Source organism: Zalophus californianus, chromosome 11 (assembly GCF_009762305.2).
Source record: "Zalophus californianus isolate mZalCal1 chromosome 11, mZalCal1.pri.v2, whole genome shotgun sequence".
Classification (NCBI taxonomy): Eukaryota; Metazoa; Chordata; class Mammalia; order Carnivora; family Otariidae; genus Zalophus; species Zalophus californianus.
In genome coordinates, this window is record NC_045605.1 from 28,061,868 (window position 1) to 28,082,607 (window position 20,740).

The following is a 20,740-nucleotide window of genomic DNA, read 5'->3' on the forward strand; positions in this document are numbered from 1 at the left end:
GACTTCCTTACCATTTCTTCAAACCTTCCATTTCAAAACCAACAAAACGAAGCCCAGAGAAGGTCTTATGCTTATTTTGTACTGTGGACCCTTTGGTGTGTGTGCTTTATTTGCACATATACACAGAATTTGCAGTCTATCGAACCTTTTTCAGAATCTTATTTTCAAACACAAATATTTATATTTGAATAATATGTAAGATCAAGGTATGCATATGTGTACCTAAATAAAATCAAGTACATTGCATTTTATTCGTCACCCCAGGATAAGAAGCCAGGAAGGGAACATCCTACAAATACAGGCCTGGATGTCAGGAGCAGAACTCAGGCTGGGGAATGAGGTTTTTCATACCCAGTCGTGTTCTTTTCCACATTTCTACCCTGCCTCTGTGAAGAACAACTGTGATTATAATTTAAAATAGAGGCTGAATAAATTAAATTTATTTCAGGTTGACTGCCTGCTTCTCTTTCGGCCCAAAATTACACATGTTAATTTAAATGACTGTAATATTTGGGAGAAGAGGAGAAAATAGCTTGAAAAAAGAGGTTAGTTGCAAAGGAAGATAGGTTGGCCCTTGGCACAACTGTGACCTGTTGCCAGGGCTCCCTCCCCTGCCCACAGGAAACACTCTGCTGGTGCCTGGCCCATCTGCTCTCTGGCCTCCCCGGCCTCAGCATTGCCAGCAACAGGCTCCTGGGTATCCACTCTTCTTAGCAGCACCTCAGAACTTGTTATATTTTTCTCACAAATAGTAACATTTACCTGTCCTTTTGCTTAACTAGGAGTAGGCTGGTGTGCGAACATATGGGATCTAGAATCACAACACCTGGCCTGAAGAGGCGGTTTGCCACTTACTGGGGAGCAGGACTTGGACAAATGACTTCAACGCTGAATCTCAATTTCTTTTCTTGGAATGTGGTGACTTTTTTTTTTTTTTTTGAGAGAGAGAACATACATGGGGGGCGGTGCAGAGGGAGGGGGAGAGAAAGAGAATCTCAAGTGGACTCCGCACTAAGTGCGGGGCCTGACAGATGTGGGGCTTGATCTCACGACCCTGAGATAATGACCTGGGGCCAAAATCAAGAGTTGGACGCTTAACTGACTGAGCCACCCAGGCTCCCCGGAATGTGGTGACTTTCTGTTCTGTCTCCCAGGGCTTTTGTGAAGAATAATCAAAAGAGATAATGCAAGTCAAGTGCTTTAACTGTATTTTGATAGCTGTTTTACAGGACAAGTCAAGTGAAGGGAAGTTAAAGCATTTAATAGTGCCATCATCTCTGAGCAAAGTTTTAATCTCTCTAAGCCTCAGGTTCCTTATTTTTAAAATGTGAATCTGATTGTAGACTTTGTCGGTTTGGTGTGAGGATCAACTGAGCTAAGGTTTATGCTTCATGTGCCCAGTGCAGAAGTTGGCCGGTGCTCAGCAGAATCTAGGACTGGACTGGTTGGCAGATGAGACTTCTCCACCTTCTAAACTCAGTGTTGGGTACCAAACAGTCTCACCTGAACGGACTCCAGGCTCAAAGACTCAGTCTTTTGCAGACACAGAAATCGCATGAGCTTGCTGTAGAGTCTCAGATGTGAGAAGTATACACATAATTCACCACTTCTAGCCATTTGCATACAATTGGGCTGAGTGAGAGGAGTCGAATCCAGGAAAAGAAATACCTGGTAGTAAACAGATTTCTGAACTAGCCAAGAGAGCAGACAGAAAATGTCAATATCCAAGAAGCAAAGAGCCAGCCTATCTTCTTGCCGATCTATCCTGGACAAGGACAGCAACCATGGTGACACAAGGGTATCCACGGAGTTTCAGAGTGCTGAAGACTTCATGACAATCAGAATCACAATTAGATACCGGATTCTCAGAGGGGCAGAGTTTTTAGTACTTACATAGGATAAAGAGGTAACATTTAAAACGTGTATCCCGGGGCGCCTGGGTGGCTCAGTTGGTTAAGCGACTGCCTTCGGCTCAGGTCATGATCCTGGAGTCCTGAGATCGAGTCCCACATCGGGCTCCCTGCTCAGCGGGGAGCCTGCTGCTCCCTCTGACCCTTCCCCCTCTCATGCTCTCTCTCTCATTCTCTCTCTCAAATAAATAAAATCTTAAAAAAAAAAAAAACGTGTATCCCTGGAGGGATGAGCTACTAGTAAATTAATTATCTCCTTTGCCTCTCTCTGCCTCTACACCATTTATTGTAGCGTTGGCATCCCACCCCCACTGCTAATTTTCTTCTTGAGCTTTGTCCTCAATTTCTGCTAGTACAATGCAATATCAGTAGCAGGGAAAAGGGGGGGAAGAAGAAAGGATAACTGAAAATTTCCCAGGGATCTAGATTAGAGAACTAACCTCAGATACGGTTGGCATAGGAGGTGCTGGAGTATGCTGGAGAGACATTGATCTTGGAGTCCTACGGCCAGGGTTCAAGCCCCAGCTCTGCTACTTACTCACCGGGGACCCTGGCCGCTCTCTTAACCTCCATGAGCTGTAGTTATCTAATTTGCAAAATGAGAAGAGTCACTGCACTGCAGCCTCCCAGGGCTTGTTGTAAGGGTCAAACGAGACAAAGATTGTGACCAGTGCTATAGAGAGCTAAATAAATGCATGTTATCCCTGGTGTATCTCTTAAGCTTGTCACACTGAAGACCCTCATCCCTCCAGCGAACTGTTCTCAATTACTGCACATTCCAAGTCATCTGGACAGTGTCTGACTCATTCCCCACCCCTATATGCTTGAAGGGGCTTTTATGGTCACTGCCTTCATATGCCATTTCATTTGCTGTATCAATCTGCCCCTCCATTCATTTTACAAACATTTGCTGAATGCCTAGTATGCCTCACATGGTGTGCTATGTGCTGGGGATAGATATAAATAAACTGTAGTTCCTGCTGTTCTGTAGGAATAGTTAATCTCAGAAATCTTACCTATTCTTCTACTAGAAGATTCATGATAAGTCTCAAATATACCTCTTGTGATCCTGAGTCACACCTTAGCTCTATAGGACCTGTGTAATGTCTGTGCTTTCCTTATCCCTAAACCTAGCAAGACTAATGCTTTCCTATCCTAGTGGCGCAGGATCCTAATTCCACGATTACTAGCCAGGCCTTCAACGTTTCCCCAAACTCAAAAATGTAGGTGATATCCTTTTAATCCTTCCTCTTTCGAGGCATTAAGATTAATCCTCCCAGGGCACCTGGGTGGCTCAGTCGTTAAGCGTCTGCCTTCGGCTCAGGTCATGATCCTAGGGTCCTGGGATCGAGCCCCACATCGGGATCCCTGCTCCGCGGGAAGCCTGCTTCTCCCTCTCCCACTCCCCCTGCTTGTGTTCCCTCTCTCTCTGTGTCTCTCTCTGTCAAATAAATAAATAAAATCTTTTAAGAAAAAAGATTAATCCTCCCAATTTCCCTTGGATAGTATTTCCTGGAGGAATCTTCTCCCTCTCCACAGGTAGACCTACAGCCCATTCATGTCCCAGCTTTTGAGTGATGGCGGTAACCTATTCCCTGTTAATCCGGCTTCTCTCCACATCAGTCCATCCGATACAGGGTTGATTTTCCTACCTGACTAATCTGACTCCATAGCAACACTTCTCTCTTGCTCTGGATTTTCTTAAAACCTAGGTCCACAGTCTAGGTCACATTATCATACATACTAACATGGCGCTTTAAAATTATCCACTCCATGGCCAAGATGTGCCTTGGGTATCAGTGATAATTTTTTAACAAACACAGCTTCTTCTCTCACAGAAGACCTAGAAATTAATCCCATCAGATATGTGGCAAAGGTCACCTTATAAAAGAGCAAAGGACAGGCTCCGAGGTTAGTGACAGAGCATGTCTGAGTTCCTCACATTGCAGAAGCAGGGAGCAACAAAGCCAAGACCCTGTGGGATTGCTCTCCCTTCTGCTAATGGCACTTGGTTGGCAGAGGTGATGAGATTCTAACATCCTCAAATGGACGGAAAATAAATAAACTCCTTTCTCTCTCTCTCTCTCTCTCTCTCTCTCTGTCTCTAAACAGACAAGTTGCAGCTCGGAAATTTTTCAGTTTTTCTCATTGCAAAATCAATACCCATCAGCAGTTTGAAATTAAAGGCAAGATTAGGCCTCAGTTTTATACATGCCTTATTGTATTCCAAAAGCTTTCTACTCAGTCAGATAAATCTTCTTTAAGAGGATTAGGAAACTTTCATTATCTTTATCTAACCTGAACTAACACTAAGTCTGAAGAATTAATCTATAGACTGGACAAAAGCTGATAGGTGCTGGGAAGAAGGAGGAGTCTTGGACTTCTTTCTAATTGAGCAGTAGGGTCTTTGCTTCTACCCACTAGAAATTCAACTGGTCTCCAAAGAAAGAACAAGTTGCCCCATTGCTAACCAAGACAGAAGAGAATGTAGCTCCCTGTGGGTCTTCCTTTTACCTCTCAATAAATGGAAAGATCCACCTGCTAAGTGTTCCACAGGAAGGTTGTCTCCTTTTACCTCCGCCATCCCCGCATTGGATTTCACAGGCCACCTCAGCCACCCAGAGCTACAACAGTCACTTGGTCTGAAATGTGGAGACTGTGAGGAACTGACCTCTGAAATTGAAGTCACTTCACTGCTCTGCTCTTGCCTGTTCTCAGACTCTTTCTGACCCAAACCTATGAGGCCCACAGGGAGACACCACTGGCTCCCATATCCAGCCCAAGGAATTGCTCCATGGGCCTTATGAAGCACATTATCCCCGAAGCTCTGGATCACTAGCCCTTTATGGCCTATATTGACTTGACATGCTTATACAATCCGTCTTATTTCCTAAAAAGTGATAGCCTTGTTCTGTTTGAGTCTGGTTCTGTAGAGTGCCTGACAGTTCTTTTTTATTTCAGTGCTGCATTTCCTGAATTTGAAGATAACTTTGCTGTCAAGGCCACGAAGGTGCCACAGAGGTGTCACTTCCAATGCTGAGAATTTCAGCTCCTCTGGAGCCAAGCCCAAGTGGCAGGCAGGGTAGTGAGAACTCACACTCCCTTGTTTTCTGCACCCCCAGGAACTTTCAACAGACATTCCAGCTCATCTCAGATAACTGATCTCACCAAGCACCACTACCAGCCTCTGAGAAAAAACATCAGACATGACAGTTGTCTTGATCTCCAGATGGCAGGCCATCTTGTAGCTCCAAAGCGGTGATTATCACCAAGCCAAGCCCCTGGGTGGGACAGGTATGGAGAATGGAAACAGCTGAGTGTACAGATAACTGTCAAATGCAGGCTGATGTGGGCATCTGAAAGCCCTCGGGGAGGAGAGAAGGGCTGGAAGGCTGAACTGAGATTGGGCTTCAAACAATATGGCAGCACCAGGGCCTGCTGCGGAACAACGCTGCAGCAGACTGATCTCTGGTCCTGCACATGCCGTAACAAATGGCCCACAGAGCCGGAGACATAGCAAAAAGCTGTTCTAGCCAAAAGAAAGTGATGGCCCCCCTGAATTCTACAAGTGACAAAAGTGTGAAAAGACACTAACCTCTATTCAAACTCTCCATGAAACCAACTGAAATGAGCAATATTATATTCTTTAGTAAAGCAAGGGTGAGGACATCCACATTAGCTAAGCCAAGATGCCACAGACATTTCACAAACTGAAAAAAATTCGTTGAGTCTACTGCAGATGCAATCTGATAAAAGGCACTTACTAAAGACTGAATCACACCCAGGGACTCCTTCTGAGAGCTCAGTGTGTGACTCCAACAGGTCAGTGTAGGAGACTGTGAGAAAGGTCCACCCAAGCCTCTCCTTTAGAGGAGGAAACTATGGCACCAGGGGATGGGAAGTAGTCTCCCTAGCACTTCATTGCTACCATGAGTCAATACCTGACAGAAACTGCTTTACATAGTGATGGTGGGATGAGGGTGGGGGGATGATGTTAGTTGGGGGCAGCTTAAAATAAGTTCATTTGTATTGCTGCCTTGTTTTAAAATGGTGTCCAAATTCTCATAGCTGCTATTTGAATGTGTTTTTTAATTATTAATATTTAATAGTTGATAATTGGGTATCTGACATTTCTTCAGCCTTATTTTTTTCCTACATTGTAAAATTCTAATGAAAAACTATTGAATAATATGCTTGGGTATACTGACACAGATTTTTAGAGGGAGAATGTTAGAGAACACCTCCCCTTTTAAAAAATTATATAGATATTATTTCTGACATAGACCTGGAGATAGCATTTTGACTAATAACCTTCTTAATCTCGGCTCCACTGTGAGGCTAAAGGGATGCACAGACACAGCCTTCATACCAGGGAGGACTTGACTCAGCTCCCAGAAACCCCTTCTGGAACATGCATACCCAACAACCATGCAAAAGCCAGTCACAAGGCACATAACATCACATCAGTGTTATTAACCTCTTATGAAATAATCCTATGAAAGGTAATTAAAAGGCACAGAGAATAGTAATATCTCTATTTTTTAGTATGTCTTGCCCAACTCCAAAGTGCTAAGTAACTTAATAGTTCAACCAGCACACGCAAACAACTTATTAATAAGAACAGAAGGACCAGAGATAAAATTGAGAAACTGTGAAGATATTCAGTACTTAGTCAAGAATCCAGCAGATGGGAAGGAATCCAAAACATAACACTCAACCTTGGGGTTCCATAGAGGAAAATGTTTTTCATGTCTTCATACATGAGTAGAAACAAAGACTGAGATTACGCCTCCCTTCCATCATCGACAGGACCACTAACCCCCAGATCCAGCTGTGACTCACCTTGCACTATGAGGTGGACCCGGGAAGTTTTAGGGTGGTTGTCTGTCTGCACAGAGCACGTGTATGGGCCCTCATCATATACATCCACATTCTGGATCATGATGCTGTACTGGGTTGGTGTGTTGACCAGGATGATCACACGAGGGTCTATGGACCATTTGTCATTCCCAGCATAGAGGATGGTGCTGCGGTTTAGCCAGGCCACACGGGTGACTCGGTCATCTATGGTACACCTGTAAGTGAGGGGTGTGGGGAGAGGAGAGGGAAGATTTGGGGGAAGGGGAGAGGAAAACGGGGAGGGAAACATTGAGGAAGGGAGGTAGGGGAGGGAGGAAGAGAGTGTTGAGAGACTGCATTATAAATGTGGTTGCTGTACTTTGAGGACTAAATAAAACAACATAACCCAATGCTAAAAGGAAACAATCAATTATTGATGAAACTTCCTGAACATAGGGTAACAGTGGCCTGAATCATCCTGAAGAACCGATGATACAAAATCATTTCTATTTGATTTAGGAGCATATTATGTGAATATCTTTGCTGTATATTTGCTTACCATCTTATTTTTCCCCGCAGGCTTATATGAAAATTAGTTTATATTTCTTGAGCACATTTACCACCTTGTGGGAGAGGTGGCCCAGGGGCATAAGGGTGAGAGAAGTGGATCAGTATTTCAAATAGGTCACAGATAATCCACAAAGTAAATACCTAACCTGTTGTTAGTCAAAAAGTGAACATATTTACCTCCAGCCTTCCCTGGTATTGATAATCTCCTTGTACCCTTAAGCTACCCAAAGCCTGCAAACTACAATTTATAACACGGATTGATAAAATTCACCCTTGAAAGCCAACAATTTTTGAGGAAGCCATGGGTACCTCTGAAGATGTCAGCAGAAGGAAGAAGACAGTGGTCAGGCAGCGTTCCTTCTCCCTCTTATGGCCACCCCCCTCCATGAGAACAATATGGCTGATGTCACCTCGGTCATCATCATGGTAAAGAGCTGAACTCTACCCCCTCATACCCCACATCCACTCTTCCCTACAACTGGAAGCTATGAACGCAAGTGGAATTTGTTTTATGGTGTGTATGACTTGCAGTCTCTCAAGATTAATGCAGAAATAAATACACCTGCCGGTCAGAAAGAAAATTTGCATATGTGCACCATGATCCTATAATCTGTGTAAAGAAAATAGAGAGAAGAGGGGCACCTGGGTGTCTCAACAGGTTAAGCGTCTGACTCTTGGTTTCTGCTCAGGTCATGATCTCAGGGTCATGTGATTGAGCTCCGAGTAGGGCTCTGTGTTGGGCATGGAGCCTGCTTACTCCCTCCCTCTCCCTCTGTCCCTCCCCACTGCTCATCCCTATCTCTCTTTAAAAAAAAAAAAAAGAAAAAAAATAGAGAGAAGAGAATCCATTATAAATGTGGATTGCAAAAAAGGGAGGTAGTTAAAGGGCCCTAGGTGTGCCCACCTGCTACTCATTGCTTTAGTCTGAACCTGAGTTACAGTATCTGGGCAAATAGGAAGGTGCAATTACACCTCCACTGCTCTCTGGAGAAGTCCTAGCAAAGAAGTATGAGGCCAACCTTCTGGGCACAAGGAACATGAATCCAGCACCTCCACCTGAGAAAACAGAAAAAACGTTGCCATATCTCACCAAATCTGATCCCATTTTGACTGAAAGCAGAGATCCTCTGACAAGCCTCAGAGGATGAGAACACCAAGGACACTGGCAATAGAGGAGAGATCATGCACATTTGGACATGGTGATTTCCCTTAGCAATGTGGCCAGCCTGACACAGCCTGACGGTCATGGGAGCAGAATAATACTGGAGCACTAACATGATAGATTCTGTAGAAAGGGGAAAGTGCTCAGTCTAGCAAAGCACTCTCCCTGGTTGGTAGGACACATAGAAATAATACTAGCTTCCAATCACAGAAGTCTTATGCACAGGTCCACCTATCATTCAGCAGGTCCTGGCAACCTTGAGGTTGGGCTGATAATTAGATGCTTTCAAAGGAAGAAATTTTCCTCTTCTAAATTTTCTTTATTTGCTGCTTTTCAAACTACAAAAATGAAATAAGCATGGTTAAACATGTGAACAAATGATGTCCTTAATTTGGTAACACTCTGGTTACTTCTTCCACATCTCACTCCTTACAGACGTATATTCACATATATAAAGAGTGTGTTGATTTATTTACCTGAAATAGAATCATACTCTAATATTCCTAGAAATAGGTTTTTGGAACGTGACCACAGATATCTCTGAACACCACTAGTTTTGGGGGTCCAACTGCATTTACCATTAGATTATAATAATTCAAGTATCACTGAGTGACTGCCACCTTCATAGGTGTGTCATGGTGATAAAAAAGAAAATATGTAGTCATGCTGTTTCCTCCATATCCTGGGACCCTAGTTTCACTCTCTGTGTAGTTTTTTCCTTCTCTAGCAACTTTCTATTTCCTTTATGAAGACCAAAAGCCCTAATGAAACTTCCCCACTCTACATTTCCAAAAGCATTTGTTAGGGGGAACAAAAAAAAGATAAACTCATTCATTCACTTTCAGTTGCAAATGATTGATAAGGATTACTGTGCAACCTTTTTTTATGACAGCTGTGTTTTCATAAATACCAAATCCCTGTTTGAATAACTCCTAACAATGAAGTTCTAATTGTGCAGTCCCAGGAACTGGCAAGCCTAGAAGTGGATGGTAAATTGGGACAGAGTAAAGAGAGTCACCTTCTAATCCCTAGAACCACACAAACCCAGGTGACAAAGTGCAAACACATATTCCTGCTTTTATTTTGGTCAATTATGTAACCTCTTGCACATTTTTAAGTTGATATAATTTTTAAAAATTAAATTAAAAGGATGCGTTGTTGGCCTGTGGAGAATATTCAGATTTTAAAATTAAACTGTCACAATATTCATAGATACATATATTCAATAAAATATAAATGCAATATTGATTTGATTATCTAGTTTCAAAATTCATGAACAAGCTCTTCTTTATTAGTCATAAAATGTACGTTGTTCTTTTTTAAAACTGTAACTTGTGTTTCCAACATATGTCCTGTCTTGTTGTAGTATTTCATGCTTAAAAATCTTTTATTGATCAGTTATCATATTTATTTGCAAATATATAAAGTGATTGAAATTGAGATTTCTTTTATATTCTGTGATCATAAAACTCGGAGTAATACTATCTTCTCTTAGAATGAATTATCATTACAAGGACAATATTGATAAAACAACATAAATATATTGTCCATGTTTTTAAGTATAATTATACATAAAAAGTAAAGTTTTACAGGAAATATAGTACTTAATGGGGTAGATGAAACTTTTTAAAAATTATACCTTGAATAAATATCATTACTGCTAGAATGAGATAGAGCTCAGGATCAATTCAATTCCTATTTTTGTTTGAGAAAAACCTAGTTCACATAAGCAGGGGAGAATCTTGTATAGCAGTGCCACTCAATTCTTTGAACCCCTTCCAAGACGTGTGCCAACAATCACATAGTAATACAGCCTCAAAAATTATTTTAATGATCTCACAGCTGACAATTCAATTAGTTCCTCCTTCAATTTCTTTCAAAGCAATGAATTGAAAAATACCTGACTTGCACAGGGCTTTGTAACTCAGTATTAAATTCATTCAATTTCACAATATCTGGATAGTATGCTGCTAACATTTTACCAGGCCTTATCAAATGACTATTAAAGATACGTTTCTCTTTTACTTAGAAGCACCTTGTTCAACCCAATACACCCAGAAATGTGGGTAAATTTGAATGCTGTTTATTTTAATATGCCAAATCACATTGTCCTCTGCCAGAAAACACCTCTTTCTCTAATTCCAAGATAGAGAAGGCATCGCTTTGCCATGAATTTATTACTGATAAAATGATGTACCATTACTTTCATTATGTCTCTGCTTACTTTGGTGGGGCTCCCTTCAAAAGGGACCCTTTTTTTTGACAATAGTTGGATGGTGTAAATGACAACGAAAGTAAAGGTAAATTCTTTCGTGGACAACTTATAAAGTGGGAACCGTCAGAAAGGAGAACCAGAATTACAATTCAATCTTAGGCACCTTCTCAGGCAGACTGATTTAGGAAATCTGAAATCCTGAATGTATTCTCTTAAAACTTTCATTGTGCTTGTATAAGACCTACATCTGCAGGTTGGAGTGCATGGAACTCAGTTCGAAACCAGGGGATTTTGCAGGGACTGACTTTAAAACAGGTCAGTCAGAATCTATCCTCCAGAGGCAAAACATACTCTCAGTGCCCTGCCACACGGCCCTTGAAAAGCCTTGTGTACTCCTTGGGTAGACATACCCCAGACAGATGTCTATGGCCCAATTTACCTTCTCTCAAACCTGGGCCTCATTAGTGGGCATAGGGGGTAACTGGATAAATCTATCTCCCTGAATGGGAGAGAGCTGGTTCATTGAGTTTGTATAGTCCTAGAACCTAAAGAATGATAAAGACACTTGTGAGAATAATGATATTGGTTGAGGGAAAAGGAGGAAACATAACAGAGAATAGTAGGAAGAAGAATTCAGAGAAGAACTTTTAAAAAAGTGCTTAAGTGTTCTTCCAAACCTGGCTCCTTCCCTGCTGTTTATGGCTGTCTTGGACTCTCATTAACCAGAAGCACACAAAGGAGAAATTTTTATGTTAAATAAGGGCATCCAGGAAGAAAGTCAAGAAACACTACTGACAACTTTCTAATTTCTTGAAAACACCTTTAGGTCTCTAAAATTCTTACTTTTAAGCAAATTCTACCTGGTGGTCCTTGATAAGATAGAACTCATTATAACTCTACAGTAATGTCTAAAATTACATAGTACTTATAGTTACCTAGGACAGTTTAAGAACGTCCATATATTAAATCACCTGATGCTCATAACTACCATTCGAGACACACTCTATTATTATCACACTTTACAAATCAGGAAACTGAGATGCAGAGAGGCTCAGGACTCCAAACAGCTGGTACAACCGGAGCAGGGAATTTAGACCTAGGCAGCCTGTAGAATTCCTGCACTTAAGGATTATAGTCTTCTTGAAAAGAAAGTGCTTGTGGCTCAAGAATCCAAGTAATAAGGCCAGGAGGAGTTGGTTGGCATTATCCAATCAGTTTCCCACAAATTTATGGTAGTTAGTATTTAATTTTCTCAAAAATGACAAAATAGCTTAGGAGAACAAGAAAGATATTTGGAAATGACTTCTGTACATCTTTAAGCCAACTCTAGGTATTTGTGAAGAGTGGAAATACTCAGAAGGGGCAAAGAAATGCCCAGAAACTATTGGAGGAAAGGAATCTTGCAGGCAAAGTTGTCATTTCTGACTCCACTAAATATGGGACATGGGGTTAAGATGCAAGGTCATTTTATTTTGTTTTCGAGGAGGAGGTAGAGATAAAGGAAATCCATGTTTTCAAGCAGTGGTTCTCAAACTTCATTCTGCATTGGATTCACTCAGAGAGCTCTTTGAAACACAGATTGCCAACCCCAGTTCCCAAGTGCTTCTGATTCAGTGGGTTGGAAGTGGGCTGAGAATTTGCATTTTTAAGTTCCCAGGTGAAGTCAATGCTGCTGATCTGGGGACTCCTCTTTGAGAACCACTGCTTTCAAGAAACCAGACAAAAGACGAGTTGGAATTTAATCAAAATAATAAAATCTTCCTAAAAGGTGAAATCAGCCAGCTTTAAGGTTTTTGTTTGTGTTCTTTATGTTTGCTTTTATTTTGCCTCTGAAAATACAAAATAAAATACTACCATGATTCACATAACAGATATTTAATCAATATCTAATGTACACTAGACAATGTTCCAGGAGCTGAGAATGCTGGCTGGCAAACAGACAAAGGTTATGGGCCTTGAAGCTATATGTCCAGTGAGACAAAGAAAGCATATAAGTAAATAAGCATCTTAGTTTTAGAGAAAGGCAAGTGGTAAAAGCAAAGCAGGTTAAAGAATGGTAAGTGCCATGGGGCCTGGGAACATATTTGAGACAGAGGGGTCAGAAAATGCTCTCTGGGGCCTGCACACTAGATACTGAAGTTCTTACAATCTTAAATCTGAATGCAATACAATACATTCATGTCTAACTTAAAAATAAAAGTCACACCTCAATTATATTCACAGATAGCTGCAGGAACATTTAGATAATATGGGTAACTAGAGAACAAGTAATTAATTAACTGATTAACTAATTAATGAGAACAAGTATTTTATTTTATTTATTCATTTATTTAAGAGAGAGACAGAGTACATGGGCACAGGAGCACAGTGGGGAGGGGCAGAGAGAGTCTTATGCTCCATGCTCTGCTTGAACCTGACACAGGGCTCAAACTCATGACCCTGAGATCACAACATAAGCTGAAACCAAGAGTTGGAGGCCCAACCAACTGTGCCACTCAGGTACCCCAAGAACAAGTATTTTAAACCAGCCTCACAAATAGAGTCTTTCCTGCATGGATAACTCTGTAGATGTTAGTGTTCAAAGAACTGAAAACTGACATTTTGAGAAACTGAAATTAACCAGAAAATGCCTTTATATTCCTACCCTTGTTAATGGGATAATACCTAAAATACATTGCATGCCTCTCTGCCTTAATGAGTGGACCGTAGTGAATAGAGTTTAACCTCTAATACAAACTCATCATTCCAAACCTCCACTCTTTTTGTAGTGCAATGTTAATTTAGAAGATCCTGGAGTACATTATATGTTAAAAAAAAAAAAAAAAAGAAGATAGTAGGAAGGGAAAAATGGGGGGGGAATCAGAGGGGGAGATGAACCATGAGAGACTGGACTCTGAGAAACAAACTGAGGGTTCTAGAAGAGAGGGGGGTGGGGGGATGGGTTAGCCTGGTGATGGGTATTAAAGAGGGCATGTATTGAATGGAGCACTGGGTGTTACATGCAAACAATGCATCATGGAACACTACATCAAAAATGATGTACATTTTTGTACATGTACATGTACCATGAACACTACATTACAAATGATGTCATGTATGGTGATTAACATAACATAAAATAAAATTTAAAAAAAAATAAATAAATCACAGAAGATCCTGGACTTCTTCATTGATTGTATAACACTGGATTTAATTATTTACATATTCAGGCTATACATACCACATGGATCAGAACCATGTCAGTGGTCCTCATTTTATCACCAGCACCTCCCAGAGTCCATCTGGCATCTAGTAGGTGATCAGTACATATTTATAATGATCAAAAGTGAGGCAATCTTTTTCAAACTGATATCAAAAGAACCCACAAAGATTATAGATAATAATATGGTATTATATATTTGAATGTTGCTGTGAGAGTAGATCTTAAATGTTTTCATGACAAATAAGACATGTTAATTATGTGATGGGATGGAGGTGCTAGCTTTTGCTAGGTGGTAATCATTTGCAATAAATAAGTATATCAAACCAACATGTTGTGCACCTCAAACTTAAAAAATATTATATGCCAGTTATATCTCAATAAATCTTTGGGGGAAAAAACCTACACAAAGTAAAGTAGATGTCCTTGGAGATATTTGTATGTGTGCATGTCTCTGAAAGTCGTGTACACACACAGCATCCATGGGTTCTTTACTTATATAGATATATATAGATTTAAAGATTTTATTTATTTGGGCACCTGGGTGGCTCAGTTGGTTAAGTGACTGCCTTCGGCTCAGGTCATGATCCAGGAGTCCCTGGATCGAGTCCCACATCAGGCTCCCTGCTCGGCAGAGAGTCTGCTTCTCCCTCTGACCCTCCCCCCTCTCATGTGCTCTCTCTCTCTCTCTCTCATTCTCTCTGTCTCAAATAAATAAATAAAAAAAAAGATTTTATTTATTTATTTGACAGAGAGAGACAATAAGAGAGGGAACACAAGCAGGGAGAGTGGGAGAGGAAGAAGCAGGCTTCCTGCCGAGCAGGGAGCCGGATGCTGGGCTTGATCCCAGGACCCTGGGATCATGACCTGAGCCAAAGGCAGATGCTTAATGAGTGAGCCACCCAGACACCCCATCCTTTACTTATATTTTCTAATTTAGTGTTTTCATTTGTAAAATATTCTGAAGAAATAATATAATATATGCCTATTCTGGATGTTCACAATTAGATTTTTTTTTTTAAGATTTTATTTATTTGACAGAGAGAGACACAGCGAGAGAGGGAACAGAAGCTCGGAGAGTGAGAGAGGGAGAAGCAGGCTTCCTGCTGAGCAGGAAGCCCGATATGGGGTCCTGGGATCATGACCTGAGCCTAAGGCAGACGCTTAACGACTGAGCCACCCAGGCGCCCCCACAGTTAGATTTAAATGTTCAGATTTGTGTCTCTTATTACAATGGCATCAATGAGTACTTCTGTTGTTTCAGGCTAATGAGAAAATACAGAGGGGGACTTAGGGTTCAGCAGTACATTTCTGCCAAGGAAAGCTGAAGGATGCCAGGGTCCACTATAGTAACAAAGGTTTTCAAAAGTTGGAATGAAATGATGTGCAAGGAGAACTCATATGGTACATACTGAAGTCAAAAGTGATGCTCTGGCAGCAGTCAGTACCATATTCACATTGCAACTTGGAAATTAATGTTAATAAAATGTCATCTGCTCTGTTAAATTAATGTTGTTAATTTTAGTGGTTATATATGTGTATGATTTATAATTTTGGATTTCAGAGTCATGTAAAGTGTTTAAAGGTTAAGGGATTTATACCTAATTTTATGATTTTATATATAATTTTTTTACATAATGTTACTACTGGGAATCCCTGAAACCTTGTCTCTGTCCACCCCTGCCCCTGCCTTTAAAATGGTCTTCTAGAGAGTACACAATTTAAGAAATGCTGATAAAGGTGATAGAGTTGAATGTTAAAGCTCCAATATGCATTTTCCTTGAATTTCCTTTTAAAGTTTTTGGTTTTATTTTTGAATATATTTGCCCTTTTACATAAATTGAGTTAATTGAATTTTGGTTAAGAACCTTACATGTATCAAAACATATTAATAAGACCAGTTTGAAAAATGGAAGGAAGATCTTGCTTTAGAGAATTCAAAGACCAATAACAAATGAATTTTTTAAAGGAGAGGAGAGGAGGCAAACCAAAATGAAATATTTGCAGCTCAATTCCCAAGGTATTCTAAATTGCACAAAGCTGTTCTCCTGGGAAGCTTTAACTACTCGGTTATTTCCTGAGTTACAAATACAGCCAACTCTAGAGCATCAACAAAGACCCTAAATTATGTAAGGGAAAACTTTATGATTCAGATAGTTGAAAATTCAACGAGAGTAATAACTCTGCTAGAGCCAATATTTGCTGATAAGGTATTGGTGGAGAATATATATGAGAGTTTCTGCAGAAGAGTTGGCGGGGGGTGGGGTGGATTAGAGCTCCTTAGAGAAGGTCTGGTATGGAAATAGTTCAGTCCAGCAGGAGACTGACTTCGAAGGCTGACAGATACATGACATCTGCAGATTGTCCTTAACTGGAAGATGGTGTCACACTAACAGCAGCTGGAGTTGAGGAGTTACATTAATACACAGAAAGGGTGCATGTGTTTGTGTGGATGAATGTATGTGTGTAAGTGGGGGAGGGGTGTCATCCAGAGTAAAGGAAAAAAATATATATAAATGCAGGATGGGCCCTTGAGAAAATAAAGCATTTCAAACCAAACTAAGGAAAGTGTGGGGTATCCTGAAAATGGTGTCACCTGAAGCAGAAAATCAGCTGCAGGTTGATGATGTGTTGTGGTTTCAGCCATGACCGATGATATATGAGTCCATCAGAATGGTGCTCATTGTGTCCCCAAGCAAGCAAGGGGAACTTCCCTTCCCCACGAGCACAGTGAGGGCTCTACCTGAATGCAGAGAGCAGCTTCACACACCTCACCACCCAAGTGAGGCAGCCAGGCAGAAGGCAGTTCAGAACAGAGCATCTGATAGGATGAAGGAAAATGAAGGGAGTGATTTATGTGGAAAGATGGTTCTGCAGAGAGGTGAAATTGCTTATACCCACAAAAAGGGGTTAAAAAGCATTGCTGTGAGAGGAGAGAGGAGGGAAATGCCTATCATGGTAACAGAAGGCAAAGCATAGGTAGTTAAATGTAATTATGAAAAGAAAGGGTCTGCAGAAAAGCAAGAGAAAGCTCTCTGAACAAAACAACGAATGATTGAGCTGGCTTCTTCCCGGACTTCAAGTTATTCTGTAAATTCACAGTGTATTGAGAAGACAAGTATATTGGTTTCCCAAAGAGACAGAGGTAAGGTCAAAATAAAGATGGTAGCCAAATCCATCAAGAGACCAGTGCCCTGGCTTCTTCCTGGACTTCAAGTTATTCTGTAAATTCACAGTGTATTGAGAAGATAAGTATATTGGTTTCCCAAAGAGACAGAGGTAAGGTCAAAATAAAGATGGTAGCCAAATCCATCAAGAGACCAGTGCCTGCCTTCAAGATTCTTATGATCTTAGGTGAATGATAGAATACAAGAGCATTAAAGAGATACCCTTCTTCACATTCACAGACATAATAAAAAGTATAAATACATCCATTCATAAATATTTGTTAAGTACCTAATAAGTGGCAGACACTCTACGAGGCCCTGTCTCTGCCCTCCTGGTATTTTCGATGGTGGGAGAAATATGCAATCAGTAAACCACCAGAACACTTGTATACTTATTACAAACTGAATTGGGTTGGTTGCTGGGACAGTCATGTACAGGGGATGGCATGGGAAACCCTGCTAAGATATGGAGTCTAGAGATGGGCCTTTCTGAACAAGTAACAATTAACCTAAGGTTGAAAACTGAGACAGAACACCAGGCACATGTGATGGCTACGGAGAGCATTTTAGGTGGAGGACAGGGCAGATGTGCAGGCTCTGAGGAAAAGGTTGATACAGATAAGGAACAGAATGGATGCTACTGTGGCCCAAGCAAGGCAGATGGGAAAATGGATAGATTCCACGAGACCAGGAGTTTACGTATCTACTGTAAAAAGTCTGTATTTTACTCTAGCTGTCGCAGGGAATCCTTGAATATGTTTGCGTGGAGGTATGCCATGATCTAAGTGATGCCCTTTATAAGAAAATGCTGGACTTCCATGGGAGAATGAACTGTAGCAGGACAAGAAGCAGAAGAACTACTGTAACCCTGTAGACATGAAAGAAGAGTCATATGACAATGCGGTCCACAACTTAAGGAAGGGGTGAGGGAGCCAGAAATGAAGAAAGAGAGTAAGGCATGAATGGACAGTGAAGTGTTGTTGACACATTTGCAGCCAACGCTTTCAAGAATGTTGGCAGCAAAGGTAGAAAGAGAAATGGAGCCATCAAGGACATGAGAGTCTCCCGAGGGTTTTTATTTAGTTTTTGTTAGTTTGTTTGTTTCTTTTAGGACTAGAAACACTTGGGCACTTATTCATTCACTTTATAAATATTTACTGAACACCTACTGGGTGCTAGGACTTTTCAAAATTTTATATGCCCACAAATTACCTGTGCGTCTCATTAATTTACTAGGTCTGGGTCAGGAACAGCATTCTGCATTTCCAACAAGTTCTATAATTATACTGGTATGCTAGGGACCACACTTTGCACAGCCCAATTTTAGGTACTAACGATGCAACTGTGAATAAGACAAGGACCTCTTACATTCCAATATATAAGTATATACTGATGAGGCTGATCACATTGAATGGGGACAACTGATGAGGCTGGAGAAAGGGGATAGCTCACAGAGAAAAATAACTATAAAGGTGAAAAACTACGGATCTAGAACCCATGAAAAAAAGGGTGTTTCATCTGTTGACTCCTAAGAGAAGAAAAAATAGTGGAAACACAGGTATGTTTGCGGATTTGGTCATGAGAAAACAAGGAGGTCACTGAGTGATGGTTTCTATTTTCTCAGAAGGAGAGGGCAAAATTATCAGCTGAAAGTAAATGGGAGAGTAGGAGATAGGGGAAGGAGGATGCAAGACAAAGTGAAATAGCTATTGCAGAAAATGAGAGCAAAATTACTGGGGTATTCTACTAGTTACACAGGCTGTACTGAGCTCCATTTGTAGTTGATGGCCAAGGATTTATCACCACAATACTCTGCCAGCTTTGAAGAGATTCTTCAGCATTGCTCTGCTGTAGGCATAGAGAATGTGGATGGCTGGGTTCATCCAGTGTTGGAGCATGCCAGATGAGTGAGAGAGAAGCAGCTGAGGATCAAAGGAACTGAAAAATGATTGAGTAAATAAAGAAGAAGATAAGAGAGGCTAATGGATAGAGAGAACCGGGTGGGTTCAATGCACTGCAAGACTTAACAAGGTCTTCGAGTAAATGAGCTGAAATGAAAGAGAGTGTACATGAGAGAAAGTAGGAATATTTGGTGACCTTGTAATTGTGACCCTTGTCAATGAGGTATTAAACGAACTTTGAAGCCAGGTGGATCACCTAGGTGGATCTTAACAATATTGAGAAGGATGGTAGGAGTCAAGAGCTCTTTTATGTGCTTCAGTGACATATGTAACCCAAGCATTGTAGACTCAGTATATTATGATGCTAAGGAGAGGGCCCTGGCATCAGACAGATAAAGGCTCTGCTACTTACTAGCAGATGACCCTAGAAGAAGCCTTTTGTTTAACCATTCAAAACCTTATTTCCCCACCTGTGAAGTAGGATGGACCTATTTACTTCACAGCATTATTCAATATTACTATGAGCCTGAATGAAGTAATGCCCATGCAAGAGTCAGAATTGTACCCGGCAAATAATCGTCATTCTTTAAACAGAGCCTGCTCTATTATTTCTGTCAAGAAGCTCTGTGCTTCATTTGGAAAACTATAATTCAACTTGTATTATCTGGGAGTGTGTGCTGATTTAACCAGGTGATACTGACTCCATCTGTTTATCATTTTCTAAGGCATTCTGAAGCCTTCTCTTTCTGTATTTTCAAATCTACAAAGAATGGTGTTTGCTTTAGGGTTGTTTGAACCCAGTTTCAAGACAGGTTATTCTGCTGGCTAATAGATCAGAAATTACATGAGATTTACATTTTTAGCATTATCTAGAAATCAATCCAATGCTTTTCCAGTTTACCTCTAGATTCTTTCACTCCTAATATGATTTTCTTTTTTTTCTGAAAATTTCTCATTCCAGAAGTATTCTGTACTTGACTGATGTAGAGCTCTACAATAGGATTTCATTTCCCTCTAAAGTTTATTTTCTCAGGTAAAGCCACTGAGACAACTTTAACTTTGTATTTTTATCAGGACTTGCTCACAGTGTGTTGACACAGTGGTTGATGGGCTAGTTTCTAGATTGATGACCAGTGGTTGCTAAAACGCTGTATTTCTAAAAATACATAATTGAGAGATCAATCAATACAACTGGGCACACCTGCAAGAGAATTCAGTTGGCTCACAGGCCCCCCCAGTAGCTCATGCAGTAGTGTCCTTTTCTCAGGCAGCCTCATTGTGCAAATAGGCCAACCCTCCGTCTAGAAGAAGCAGATACTAGAGCAGACTGAGGCATGCAAGCTATGGAATTGCTGCGGGACAGGAGAGTGGTGGGGTACTGGGGGCAAGATTACAGGTGAATGGATTGTTTCAGGTCAAGAGCTTCAGGGCAACGCATTCAATTCTTTTAAAACACTGCACAGATACTGAGGGACACTAAGGAAAAGTGAATAATTATTCGAAAGACTTCACTTCCAGCCCAAGGAGACACCATTAGCTGGTGCAGGAGTTTTTCAGAGTCAGTAGTAAGGATGCATCTTAGGATAGATGAAGGACAAGTACAGATTTTCGCAAAAGGTCTCTCCCCAGACCTGGGCACTGGGCAAGTAATCGGGGCATGATCATCTCTCCTAGTCGAATCACCATGTGACTCTGGGATGCCTTCTTTATTCATCTTCTTCTTTGCGACTTAATTTTAAAAGTACATAAGGCAAAGCCGTTTCAGAAGCAAAGAGCC

General features: G+C 40.9%; 1 protein-coding gene across 6 annotated transcripts in view; it reads right to left on the reverse strand.

The window, feature by feature from the left end:
* Positions 1-20,740, reverse strand: part of OPCML (opioid binding protein/cell adhesion molecule like) — a 1,097,645-nt gene that overhangs the window by 230,441 nt on the left and 846,464 nt on the right. For all 6 annotated transcript variants that reach the window (XM_027580839.2, XM_027580838.2, XM_027580843.2 and 3 more), the window contains one exon: positions 6,753-6,985. In XM_027580839.2, the coding sequence (XP_027436640.1) occupies positions 6,753-6,985 (233 nt within the window). The remainder of the gene's footprint in view (positions 1-6,752; positions 6,986-20,740) is intronic.